The sequence below is a fragment of the Petromyzon marinus genome, chromosome 73, assembly GCF_048934315.1.
Source record: "Petromyzon marinus isolate PM22_M1 ecotype Great Lakes invasive population chromosome 73, UKy_Petmar_22M1.pri1.0, whole genome shotgun sequence".
NCBI classification, from domain to species: domain Eukaryota; kingdom Metazoa; phylum Chordata; class Hyperoartia; order Petromyzontiformes; family Petromyzontidae; genus Petromyzon; species Petromyzon marinus.
In genome coordinates, this window is record NC_133739.1 from 4,819,117 (window position 1) to 4,833,889 (window position 14,773).

General features: G+C 43.5%; 1 protein-coding gene across 1 annotated transcript in view; it reads right to left on the reverse strand.

Annotated features, from left to right (window-relative positions):
- Positions 1-887: 887 nt before the first annotated feature.
- LOC116957391 (uncharacterized) overlaps positions 888-14,773 on the reverse strand; it is a 47,937-nt gene continuing 34,051 nt past the window's right edge. Inside the window, exons 5-8 of the mRNA XM_076055858.1 lie at positions 12,019-12,086; positions 9,705-9,813; positions 4,652-4,701; positions 888-2,050 (exon numbers count right to left, since the gene is read on the reverse strand). Of these exons, the coding sequence (XP_075911973.1) occupies positions 1,979-2,050; positions 4,652-4,701; positions 9,705-9,813; positions 12,019-12,086 (299 nt within the window). The 3' untranslated portion in view covers positions 888-1,978. The remainder of the gene's footprint in view (positions 2,051-4,651; positions 4,702-9,704; positions 9,814-12,018; positions 12,087-14,773) is intronic.

The following is a 14,773-nucleotide window of genomic DNA, read 5'->3' on the forward strand; positions in this document are numbered from 1 at the left end:
CCCCACCCAGCCCCACCCCTCCCCTCCCCACCCAGCCCCTCACCACCCAGCCCCTCCCTACCCTCCCCTCTCCACCCAGCCCCACCCCTCCCATTTTATCCGGGTGTCCGGATACACGTGGACAGACATCCACAGACATACACAATTAATCCCCTGCCTCCTGTGAATTAATCCCGGTTGGGCTTCCAGTCCACTATAAGGGCACCACGGGGTGACCAGCCCCACCCCACCCAGCCCCACCCTCCCCACCCAGCCCCACCCCACCCCATCCCCACCCCACCCAGCCCCACCCTCCCCACCCTCCCCTCCTCACCCAGCCCCTCCCCACCCAGCCCCACCCCTCCCACGTGGACAGACATCCACAGACATACACAACAATGAATCCCCTGCCTCCTGTGAATTAATCCCGGTTGGGCTTCCAGTCCACTACGTTTCCTACCAGGACAAGCCTCCCCCTAGGACATGGATAGCCGGAGGGCTGGGAGCCAGCAGGGGGCAGTGTTTAGGTCACAATATCCCGGAGGCCATGCCTCCCTAGATAGGGGGCGTAAGAGAGTTAATATCAGCTCAAAATAAACTTACCGTGTTGCCTCAACGTTTCCGTCCCCATAAAAGGACACACTACACATGCATTGTCCCATTGGATGCACTACATAATAATAAACAACTTTTGTAAACACACCAAAGCATTTGATGTGACTGTTTACCTTAAAGAAGGAAAAAAATATATAAAAAATAGTACAAATATAACGTTCCAGGCAAGTTTTCGAAGTGTCGACTCCTACGTTGGTATTAATATATATTAACAAAACCTGTTTGCAAAGCACTCGTGGAATGAGGCTTCCATACCAAATATTAATTGGTTTAAACGAGCCAAGTGATTGATTAATTGATGGCGAGTTTGATTGAGGCATGCATTGTGTCTGGATGTCAGTGTGTGTGCAAAATGTGGGATCGATTGGACAACGGTAACTCTACGACATTTTTATTTTTTTAATTCTAGATTTAAAGCTTTTTATTACAATATTTAACCACGACGTACAATGATACTTTTTTTCACGACTACGTTTAACTCGCCGTCGAGAAAGTACGTTCAATGATTAGGCGCCTGCTCCCGCATCAACGCTTACTTGAAAGAGCTAAGAATATGAATTACTGCGGTCACGAAAGCTTTAAATCAAAATTTAATAGGTTATTTTATAAATGAATCTTCAATGTACAACTTTTGTTTGTGTGGTGCCCGTAACTCGTTGACACGGAGCAAGCGCGCCTGATTCTTGGGCAAGCCGATTCCAGAGTTTAGGGACCGCGGCCTTTTATGACGTACGCAAATACATATTTAATAAGGCGTCCATACAACATATTTATTGCTTTAAACGAGCGATGTAATTGCTTAATTGATGGCGATGTTGATACAAAATGCATTGCCTCCAGATCTGAGTACGTGTGCAAAATTTGGGATTGATACTGAGAAACGTGGCGCCTGCATCTTGGGCGAAGCGATTGCAGAGTTTAGGAGCCGTGGCATTTTTGACCGCCACAAATATATACAATTAATAATTCGTCCATACAAGAAGTCAATTGCGCTCAAGGAGCCAATTCATTGAATATTCGGCGCCGATTTTGATGCAGGCATGCATTGTCACCGGATCCGAGTATGTGTGCAAAATTGGGGATTGATTGGACAGCGGGAAGTGGACGAAATGTAGATTACAAGATTTGACGATTTGACCACGACACAGGAGTCAAAGTTTAGCAAAACCGTCGAAGAAAACCGTTGAAAGAAGAAAATCCCTGGAGATGTCCAAAGTGGAGATGTCCTTTTTTATCCTGCCGATGACAATCGCTTGCGTTGTGCTCGAAACGTCGTAGGTTTTTTTGTTTTTATCTACGTGACTTTTCCAAAAGAACCAAAGAATTTGATGTCCAAAGTGCTTCTTTTTCCCAGGCGGGTCGACCGGCTTCCTCGGCTCCCCGTCTAGGCTTGGTCCTGGACTCGCGACAGCTCCAGGTTGTCGTAGATGAATTTGCTGTGATCCAGCCCCTGGTACTGGGGGCGGGCGGCGAAAACACCGCACGGTCAGTAGCTAGCAGCAGCTGCCAAGACGACTCGCGTGCGCACGTGCGTGTGTATAGTGTAGTGTATAGTGTAGTGTATAGTAGTGTATAGTGTAGTGTGTAGTGAAGTGTATAGTGTAGTGTGTAGTGTAGTGTATATTGTAGTGTATAGTGTAGTGTATAGTAGTGTATAGTGTAGTGTATAGTGTAGTGTATAGTGTAGTGTGTAGTGCAGTGTATAGTGTAGTGTATATTGTAGTGTATAGTAGTGTATAGTGTAGTGTATAGTAGTAATAGTGTAGTGTATAGTAGTGAATAGTGTAGTGTATAGTGTAGTGTATAGTGTAGTGTGTAGTACAGTGTATAGTGTAGTGTATATTGTAGTGTAGTGTATAGTGTAGCGTGCAGTGTATAGCGTAGTGTATAGTGTAGTGTATATTGTAGTGTATAGTTTAGTGTGTAGTGTAGTGTAAAGTGTAGTGTATAGTGTAGTGTCTATTGTAGTGCATAGTAGTGTATAGTAGTGTATAGTGTAGTGTATAGTGTAGTGTATAGTAGTACAGCGTATATTGTAGTGTATAGTAGTGTATAGTGTAGTGTATAGTGTAATATAGAGTGTAGTGTATAGTAGTGTATAGTGTAGTGTATATTGTGGTGTATAGTAGTGTATAGTGTAGTGTATAGTGTAGTGTATAGTGTAGTGTAAAGTGTAGTGTATAGTGTAGTGCAAAGTGTAGTGTATAGTGTAGTGTATAGTAGTGTAGTGTATACTTGTGTAGTGCAAAGTAGTGTAGTGTATACTAGTGTAGTGTATCGTAGAGTATATTTTATAGTAGTGGTGTGTATAGTAGTGTAGTGTATACTTGTGTAGTGCAAAGTAGTGTAGTGTATACTAGTGTAGTGTATCGTAGGGTGTATTTTATAGTAGTGTATAGTAGTGTAGTGTATACTAGTGTAGTGCATAGTAGTGTAGTGTACACTAGTGTAGTGCATAGTAGTGTAGTGTATAGTAGTGTAGTGTATCGTAGAGTGTATTTTATATTGTAGTAGTGTAGTGTATAGTGGTGTACAGTGGTGGAGTGTTTAGTGGTGCAGTGTATAGTAGTGTAGTGTATAGTAGTATAGCATATAGTGTAATGTATATAGTAGTGAAGTGTTGTATATAGTGGTGTAGTGTATAGTAGTGTAGTGTATAGTGCAGTATACTGTATAGTAGTGTCATGTGTGGTGTAGTATTTAGCGTGTGGAGCGGTGTATATTGTAGTGTTTGTATTTTTAATGTATCTCTCACCACCATACGTAGACAACCGTGAATGGGAGGTGCGGGGGGAGGACAACTGGACACATCAAGCAGCAGTTCTAAAGGGATGAGCTTGTCAATCTTCACGATGATTTAAACGTTTAGTAGCTACCAGTGGCTTCCAAATAGCGGAAGAGCGCTCCAGACGGAAGCAGAAGCGCATCCGTCTGTGTTCCATGGCCGAGCCAAAAGTGTAGTGCATAGTGTAGTGTAAAGTAGTGTATAGTGTAGTGTATAGTAGTGTGTAGTGTATAGTAGAGTGTATAGTAGTAATAGTGAAGTGTATAGTGTAGTGTATAGTATTTTGTAAAGTGTAGTGTATAGTGTAGTGTATAGTGTAGTGTATAGTGTAGTGTATAGTGTAGTGTATAGTAGTAATAGTGTAGTGTATAGTGTAGTGTATAGTAGTAATAGTGTAGTGTATAGTGTAGTGTATAGTGTAGTGTGTAGTGTAGTGTATAGTAGTAATAGTGTAGTGTATAGTAGTAATAGTGGAGTGTATAGTGTAGTATAGTAGTAATAGTGTAGTATATAGTGTAGTGTATAGTGTAGTGTATAGTAGTGTATAGTATAGTGTACAGCGTAGTGTACAGTGTAGTGTACAGTGTAGTGTATAGTGTAGTGTATAGTGTAGTGTTTAGTGTAGTGTATAGTGTAGTGTTTAGTGTAGTGTATAGTGCAGTGTATAGTGTAGTGTATAGTAGTGCACAGTGTAGTGTTTAGTGTAGTATATAGTGTAGTGTTTATTGCAGTGTAAAGTGTAGTGTATAGTGTAGTGTGCAGTGTTGTGCATGGTGCAGTGTATAGTGTAGTGTATAGTGTAGTGTATAGTGTAATGTATAGTGTAATGTAAAGTGCAGTGTATAGTGTAGTGTATAGTGGAGTGTTTAGTGTAGTGTCTAGTGGAGTAAATAGTGTAATGTATAGTGTAGTGTAAAGTGTAGTGTATAATGTAATGTATAGTGTATAGGTTAGTTTACAGTATAGTGTAGTATAAAGTGTAGAGTATAGTGTAGTGTTTCGTGGTGTATAGTGTATTGTATAGTGTATTGTCTAGTGTAGTTTATATAGCATCTGAAAGTGCCGCACGATGATGCGTGACCACCGTCTTTGTTTGATGGCCAAGCCAGAAGCCACCGCTGTCACTCCGAGGATCAGCGGAGTGTCACTTGATGATGGTTTTTAGCTCCTTGACGAGACCGGGCAGAGAGGTGATTGCGGTACATTCGTAGTAAAAGCACTCTGTGTGTACTGAGTGTGACGTCGTAATGAGCGTAAGAGGTGAACCCTCACCTGCTGCTCAGGAGGACGAACTTCATATTGAGCAGATGCCTGTCGACCACCTGTTAAACAAACGCACAAAAGATCCCCCTATATAGCCTTAACAGACTGTTATAGGAAAGTGCTGTTAGCGAGCACCTATGAATGCCGGAACGGCACACGAGGGGGTGGGTGGCCAGCAACCACGCCCCGCCGCCTTTGTCTCCCCAGTGGCGATGTTTACACACCGCACCAGGTACTCATTTGAAGCTGAGTTGACTTAGGGGAGGGCCAGAACCGGTTCAGATAACCGTCACCGGTGTTTTGCCGTGAGCGGGAATCGAACCCGGGGTGGCCGGGTTCGTAGTGCAGCGCAACGCTAATCGCTGCATCACCGCTCGCCATAACCCGTTAAACAACAACAACAACGACACAATCCCACAACGCCTATCAGCGGTGTCACGATGGACCTCGACGCGCACTCACTACACACACAAAGCAATCGCCACAAATGAAGCGCAATCACCCTCGCTTTCCCGACCTAGTCAAGGGGCGATAAGGAACCATAATCGTGTGACAACTCCGCTCATCCTCGCTGCAGTTTCTTGGCTAACCATCGAGCAAAGACGGTCACTGCATCGCACGCTTTCGGATTGCTATATAAACTACACTATACACTACACTATACACTACACTATACACTACACTATACACTACACTATACATTACACTATTCAGAATACTATACACTATTATACACTAAATATACACTACTAAATAGTACACTATACAGTACAATATACACTACACTATACACTACACTATACACTACACTATACACTTTACACGACTACAAACTACACTATACACTGCTATACACTACACTATACACTACTATACATTACACTATTCAGAATACTATACACTATTATACACTAAATATACACTGCTAAATAGTACACTATACAGTATAATATACACTACACTATACACTACTATACGCTACACTATACACTACACTATACACTACACTATACACTACAATATACACTACACTATACACTACTATACATTACACTATTCAGAATACTATACACTATTATACACTAAATATACACTGCTAAATAGTACACTATACAGTACAATATACACTACACTATACACTACTATACACTACACTATACACTACACTATACACTGCTATACACTACACTATACACTACACTATACATTACACTATTCAGAATACTATACACTATTATACACTAAATATACACTACTAAATAGTACACTATACAGTACAATATACACTACACTATACACTACACTATACACTACACTATACACTACACTATACACTACACTATACACTACACTATACACTACTATACATTACACTATTCAGAATACTATACACTTTTATACACTAAATATACACTACTAAATAGTACACTTTACAGTACAATATACACTACACTATACACTACTATACACTACACTATACACTACACTATACTTTACACTTTACGCGACTATACACTACAGTATACACAACACTATGCACTACTATACACTACACTATACAGCACACTATACACTGCACTATTCACTACAATTTACACCTCACGCTACACTACACCCTACACTATACATTACTATACATCACAGTATGCACCACACTATACACGACACTATACACTACACTACCATACATTACACTACACCATGCACTACACTACTATACATTACACTACACCATGCACTACACTACTATACACTCCACTATACACTCAAAAAATTTGCTGGCCATCAAACAAAGACAGGTGGTCACCGCATTATCGCGCGGCACTTTCAGGTCCGCTGCTTCTGCGGCCGTCTGGAACGTTCTTCCTTCCAATATTAGGAAGCCACTCGGAGCTATGCAACTTTGAAATCATCATCGAGATTGACAAACCAATTTCTTGAGAACTGATGCTTGTTGCTATTGTGCAATGATGTTCAGCGCAAGCCGGTCTTCTTGCTGTCATATGGCCGCTGATGTTGATGCAGAGCCAAAGGCTACGATTTCACAGTCAGGTGGCCAAGCCACAGGCAACCGCGTCAGGATCAGTAGTGGAGTAGTGAATCATTATCATCGTCGCTGTGATGAGTCTATGGGCCTCTGTGTGGTGATTCGTCTATGGGTCACTGTGCATGGTGAGTCTATGGTACAGTGTTGAGTCTATGGTGCAGTGTTGAGTCTATGGTGCAATGTTGAGTCTATGGTGCAGTGTTGAGTCTATGGTGCAGTGCTGAGTTTATGGTGCAGTGTTGAGTCTATGGTGCAGTGTTGAGTCTATGGTGCAGTGCTGAGTCTATGGGCAGTGTTGAGTCTATGGTGCAGTGTTGAGTCTATGGTGCAGTGTTGAGTCTATGGGCAGTGTTGAGTCTATGGTGCAGTGTTGAGTCTAAGGTGCAGTGTTGAGTCTATGGTGCAGTGTTGAGTCTATGGTACAGTGTTGAGTCTATGGTGCAATGTTGAGTCTTTCGTGCAGTGTTGAGTCCATGGTGCAGTGTTGAGTCTATGGTGCAGTGCTGAGTCTATGGGCAGTGTTAAGTCTATGGTGCAGTGCTGAGTCTATGGTGCAGTGTTGAGTCTATGGGCAGTGCTGAGTCTATGGTGCAGTGTTGAGTCTATGGTACAGTGTTGAATCTGTGGTGCAGTGGCTGAGTTTATTGTGCAGTGTTGAGTCTATGGTGCAGTGTTGAGTCTATGGTGCAGTGCTGAGTCTATGGGCAGTGTTGAGTCTATGGTGCAGTGTTGAGTCTATGGGCAGTGTTGAGTCTTTGGTGCAGTGTTGAGTCTATGGTACAGTGTTGAGTCTATGGTGCAGTGTTGAGTCTGTGGTGCAGTGGCTGAGTTTATGGTGCAATGTTGAGTCTATGGTGCAGTGTTGAGTCTATGGTGCAGTGTTGAGTCTATGGGCAGTGTTGAGTCTATGGTGCAGAGTTGAGTCTATGGTACAGTGTTGAATCTGTGGTGCAGTGGCTGAGTTTATGGTGCAATGTTGAGTCTATTGTTCAGTGCTGAGTCTATGGGCAGTGTTATTCGATCCCGACCCTGACGCCACGGTGGCTAGGAGATGTTAGCTACCTCGCCTGATATACAGGAGGTCGTGAGTGCGATCCCGACCGTGGGCGATGCCTGTTGCTGTATATTTGGAGTTTGCGTGTCTCTCTCTCTCTCCCCGTGGTCGCGTGGAATTTTCTCTGGGTCCTCCGGTTCCCCCCCCCCCCACCTCCACATTTAGAATCAACCTCACCACGCGTTAAGAACATTTGGCTGCCGCTATACATTTCCACTTGATGATGTTATCAACCAGTTCGTGCGAGCCATCATTTGCGGCCGCGAGGTTTCGACCGCAACACAAGCAATCATCATCAGGTGGGAAAACCACAGTTATACCCACGTGACTTTACCGAAAGAACCAGAGAGTATGGGTCCCAGCAGTCACGAAAGCTTCAAATCTAGATAGGGCTACGTAGCTCAGTGGTAAGGGCCTTACACATGGTAAAAGAACAACAAAAAAACAACAACATAGTTTAGTTCATAATTCAATTGTCCATTTGTGCATCAGCTATGATCTGCAGCTGCAGCTGCTGCCCGATTGTGGAGTTTTTTTTTTTTTGGGTGGCACCACGAGCAGCTTTCGTGGAAGGTCACAAACCACCCCGGGGTCAAGGCCGTCCATAAATGACGTCACGCGATTTTGGGACGAATTTTGACCCCCCACCCCTTCGTCACACGGCGTCACAAAAAGTCAGACCCCCCTCAAATATGACGTCACAAAGCTCTGCCCCCACCCCCCCCCCCCAAAAAAAAAACATGCTTCAAATCGTATTCTTGGTTCTTTTGGTAAATTCACGTAGAAGGGAAACAATAAAATAATAAAAATATAAAACAATAAAATTCTCACGACGTTTCAACTGAAACACAAGCAATCATCATCAGGTGTGAAAACGAAATTTTTCTTGCTGTGGTTTTCACACCTGATGATGATTGCTTGTGTTGCAGTCGAAACGTTGTGAGAATTTTATTGTTTTATATTTTTTATTATTTCCCTTCTACGTGACTTTACCGAAAGAACCAAGAATATGAATCCCTGCAGTCACGAAAGCTTTAAATCAAAATTTATGCTTCAAATCGCTTTAAACTATTGTCATTGTTGTGCGTATTTAATGTGGCGCTGCACTCTGATGTTGTAGGAGAAAACTTTTATTAAAAAGTCCATTTAATTAAGTAGAACGTATTGCCTATATTTATTTAAAGTTGCCGCATTTTGATATGACGTCACATTTCTCAACCCCCTCCCTCGTCACACATCGTCACAAATGTCTGACCCCACCCCCTAGGTGCGTGACGTCATTTATGGACGGTCCCTATTCTGTTTAACACGCAGTAGGCTGTCAAAACCAATATCATCCATAAGAGGTTTCTTTTGGGGATAGATCACGGCGTAAAAATATAAATGTGTCGTCAAAGCCCCGCCACCACCCGACACAGCCAACTAGTAAGGGTTGTCACGTGAACAGAACGTGGCCAATTCGAACGTGCCAAATCTGGCTGTCACCTGATGAAGCTGCTTGTAATAATTGGCGAAACGTCGTACTCAGACTGTAGATGTTGTGGCTTGGCTCTCCAACACACCGGTGTGCTGTACTACACTATACACTACTATACACTACACTGTACACTACATACTACACTACATACTACACTATACACCACTATACACTACACTATACACTACTATACACCTCACTATACACTACTATATACTACACTATGCTATACGCTAGTGCTGTACTAGTGACGAATTGGCCACGTTCTGTTTACGTGACAACTCTTACTAATTGAGCTGTGTCGGGTGGTGGCGGGTTTTAACGACACACATTTATAAAAAAAAAAACCTCTATTATGAAGGATATTCTGCCATGTGGAAATTCACAGGCTGGGACTGGGCGTTGGGAATAGATCAATAATCGATCAAAGCCCATTGCCATCTTTAGTCGTCCGTTACCGCCACCCCCTGGACTCGAGTCGCACCCCGCTCGCAGGAATGGGGCCGATTCTTGGAGGAGAAGTTCCACAGCCGAAGCGCCCGCGATGGATGAGAGCCCTCGGAGGTGACCTTTGGTCGAGCCACCGCCTCCCCCTGCGCCAACCCGCAGACATCGCGAGCTCGCTCAGACCTCGGGGGTCAGGTCGGTGATGGTAGTGGTGCTGTGGGGGGGTGTGTGCGTGTGGTAGTGTGGGGTGAGTGTGTGGTGTGTAGTAGTGTGTGATGTGTGTATGGTGTGTATGTAGAGTGTGTGGTGTGTGTGGTGAGTGTGTGGTGTGTATGTAGTGTGTGTGGTGAGTGTGTGGTGTGTGTGTGGTGTGTATGTAGAGTGTGTGGTGTGTGTGGTGTGTATGTAGAGTGTGTGGTGTGTGTGTGGTGTGTATGTAGAGTGTGTGGTGTGTGTGTGTGGTGTGTATGTAGAGTGTGTGGTGTGTGTGTGTGGTGTGTATGTAGAGTGTGTGGTGAGTGTGTGATGTGTGTGGTGAGTGTGTGGTGTGTAAGTAGTGTGTGTGGTGAGTGTGTGGTGAGTGTGCAGTGTGTTGGGTATGTGTGTAGCGTGTGGTAGTGTGGTGTGTGTGGTTAGGGAAGCGGTGGTGTAGCGCTTAGCGTGCTAGTTTAGTTTTACTGCCCATCGACTGGTCACCTTGCATGCAGGAGAACAGTAGTCTCGCACTGCATGCGCGGCCAGATTAACCCATACTGTAGGTTAGCAATGCCGTAGGCTCACATGTTTTATATGTATGTTCAACTTCTTTACCGTACGTAGCCAACCGTGCTAATTGGAGATGCGGGGAAGGACAGCAAACTAAACACAAGAACAACAAGAAGTTCGAAAGAAGTCCGTTTTCTATTTAGTGTAGTAGTGTAGTGTATAGTATCGTGTATAGTGTAGTGTATAGTAGTGTAGTGTATAGTGTAGTGTATAGTATCGTGTATAGTGTAGTGTATAGTAGTGTCGTGTATAGTGTGGAGTAGTGCAGTGTATAGTGTAGTGTTTAGTGCAGTGTATGTGTATTGTTTAGTGCAGTGTATATTGTAGTGTATAGCGATGTAGTGTATAATAGTAGTATATAGTGTAGTGTATAGTAGTGTTGTGTCTAGTGAGTGTAGTGTATAGTGAGTGTAGTGTATAGTGTGAAGTAGTGTAGTGTGCAGTGGTGTAGTGTATCGTGTAGTGCTTAGTGTCGTGTATAGTGTAGTGTATAGTAGTCTAGTGTATAGTGAGTGTAGTGTATAGTGTGAAGTAATGTAGTGTGCAGTAGTGTAGTGTGTCGTGTAGTGTATAGTGTAGTGTTTAGTGTAGTGTATAGCGATGTAGTGTATAGTGTCATATGTATAGTGTGTAGTTGTATAGTGTGCAGTAGTGTCGTTCATAGTGTATGTATGTTCAACTTCTTTCGCACCGTACATAGCGAACCATGCGAATTGGAAGGGTGCGGGGGAAGGACAACAAACCACACACAATAACAACAGCAAGCAGCAGTTCTTAAGAGATGAGTTTGTCAATCTAGATGATGATTTACAAGTGAACCTTATGGCGGGACCCCGGCTCTTGCATAACGTCATTTTACGTCTGTTGATGGCGAACGATACGGCAATCTATTCCTCTTGACGAGCTCTACACGATGCGCTCATCAAAGTTTCAAAGTTTTGTTTCTTCCGCGCATTCGTCCTCGCTGCGCTTGGACGACACGACAACAGAATGATCCGCGCCAGGTGGGTCACGGCGTTAATGTGTGCGGTGGGACGGAGTCGCCAAAAATAAACAAATTAATGACGATTTAAAGCTTTCGTGACTGCAATGATTCCACTCCAGCGCTGTCCTACCAGGCAGTCTCATCCCTTCACTTGATGAAGGCTGCTTGTGTTGTGGCCGAAACGTCGTGAGAATATTATTGTGTTATTTTATTTTATCAATTTATTATTTTATTCTCATTCTACGTGATTTTACCGAAAGAACCAAAGAAGAGAAATTAATGACGATTTGGACTTCCGTTTATTCGGGACCCCGGGGTCCCGCCATGAGGTTCAAGTGTAGCATAGCTGCCAGCGGCTTCCTAATCTCGGAAGGGAAGAGCGTTCCAGACGGCCACTGAAGCGGTAGCAGCATCCGAAAAGCACCGCTCGACGATGCGGTGAGCACCGTCTTTGTTCGATGGCTGAGCGAGAAGCCGAGTGCTGAGATCAGCGAGGTAATGTGTTTCATATGTGGCAAGCGCTTTGTGTGTGTAATGAGTGCGACCTTATAACTAATGCTGTATTCGTTCGGAATCCGTACCCGGGTAAAGGTGAACTCACCTCGTAATCAAGAGGAGGAGGTGGTGGTGGTGATGACGAGTCGTACTCAGCAGCTGCTTGTCGACGCTCTGTTGAAAACAAAACACAATTGCACGCTGCTACCGGCGATACGTATCCCATGGACAGTGCCGTCGATTCTTAAAGATGATTATTATTTTATTCAGCTGAGCAAAGTGTAGCTCGAATTGGTCGATATCATCGTCATGTGAACATTCATAGTAGCAGACCAAATACTCGAAACACGTGTTTTTAAATGTGGAAGGAAATACCGAAGGACCCGGAAAAAATCCACTCGACCATCACGGGGAGAGAGACAGAGACGCGGAGACTCCAAATGTACAAAAGGCACCAGGATCGGGATCGAGCCCTGGACCTCATGCTAACCAGGCGAGGTAGTTAACATCTCCTAGCATACCGTGGGCTTTAGGGTTCGGGATCGAACCAACGTCTCCTGAATACCAGGCGAGGTAGTTAACATCTCCTAGCACACTGTAGGCTTCAGGGTCCAGAATCGAACCCATGTCTCCTGTATACCAGGTGAGGTAGTTAACATCTCCGAGCACAACGTGGGCGTCAGGGTCCTGGGTCGAACTCTCGACCTCCTGTATTCCAGGCGAGGTAGTTAACATCTCCTAGCCACCACGGCGCCCTTGTGGATTGCATACGGATGTGAGTGATTGTCATAGTCTAACCCAAATGCCCGAGCTTAGTGCCCAGCCATGGCTAACATCAGTAGCGAGTGATATTTGAACCAGTCCTGGGCCTCCTCCCCTAGCTCGACTCGGCCTCAAATGAGTGTGGCGGTGTGAAGTAGCAAACATCGCCGTGGCGGCCTTCATAGGCGCTCCGTGGGTTCGATCCCAATCCTGACGCCACGGTGACTAGGAGATGTTAACTACCTCGCCTGGTATACAGGAGGTCGTGAGTTCGATCCCGACCGTGACGATGCCTATTGCATATTTAGAGATTTCGTGTCTCTCTCTCTCTCTCCCCCCATGGTGGTGACTGCATCAATTTTTACGCGGGTCCTCCGTTTTTCCCCTCCACATTTAGAATCAACATCGAGCGCTAAGAGTGTTTGGCTGGTGCTATGAATGTCCATGTGTGTAGGTGCAGTCTCTTCTCCTATAACGCCGCGCGTTGTTTTCACGACACGACTTAGATATCACGCGATGATGAATGTATCCTAGGGAACACATTGTTCTATAACGCGGATGCGAATTTAATGTATAACGCGATCGAGCGAACAGAGGTACGTCACAGTGCAAGTAGGAACAAGCGGTGGTCGTAACGGCTGTCTCAGCGTTGCATCATCATCATCACCATCACACGAGGCATTGGGATGCTGCTGGATGCTTCTAGATCTAATTCGGTGTTCTACGAGAACGTGACTTCTACTAACCGCGTTATAGGAGAACAACAGACTGTAACGGGCAAACGTCCCTTTATTAACGATACGACACAACGGAGACCTCCTCCTTCAGAAGGAGATTTGCCACATCAGTGTTATTATTATTATTATTGACGGTGATGATTTGAGACACCGCACGTTGAAACCTGTCAATAATTTGCTTGTGTTGAATGAATTCTGATTGAATTGTCCTCTCTGCCAGAAGGTTGAAATGTGTAATTGTGGCAGAATCGTCCGCTTAAGTGATAACACTGCGTCGACAACGTTCCTTCAAATATTATTCATGCATTTTTAAAATCTAGATTTACAAACTCATTTCTTTAGAACTGCTGATTTGTGTTGTGTAGAGTTTGTTTTCCTCACCCCTGTACCTCCGATTAGCGCAGTCAGCTATGTACGGTGCAAAATAAGTTGAACACTACATACCATACTAAACACTAAGCTACACACAACACTATAAACCACACTATGATACAAAACGCTATTATACAGTGAGCTACTACTATACAATACAGTACTATACACTACACTATACACTACACTATATACTACACTATAAACTACACTACTATACAAAACGCTATTATACACTGAGCTACTACTATAAAATACAGTACTATACACTACACTATACACTACACTATATACTACACTATAAACTACACTACTATACAAAACGCTATTATACACTGAGCTACTACTATAAAATACAGTACTATACACTACACTATACAGTACACGACATACTACACTAAACACTACGCTACACACTACACTATACACTACACTACTATACATCATGCGATTATACACAATGCTACTACTATACACGACATTACTATACACTACACTACTATAGAATACACTACTATACAAAACGCCATTATAAACTATATACTACTATACACTACAATACTATAGACAACACTAGTATACACTGCACTACTATACACTGCACTACTATACACTACACGATAAATGACTTTAGACTACACTGTTATACAGTAAGCTACTACGATGCAATACACTATACTATTTACTACACTAAACACTATGCTACACACGACACTATAAACTACACTACTATACAACATGCGATTAAACACTATGCTCCTACTATACACGACATTACTATACACTACATTACTATAGACTACAGAGAGCCGAAAATAACAACTAACATCTGAAGGTGGTATGATGGGAACATCACAGCCAGTTATAACTTGAACTGGTTGATAATGTCCTACCCATCTTTTCGATTGAAGTTGTGTCTGTGTCTATATATGTGAATGGCTTCATGAACGAATTTAGTCTTTTTATCTTGTTTTTTGGTTATTTCTTTGA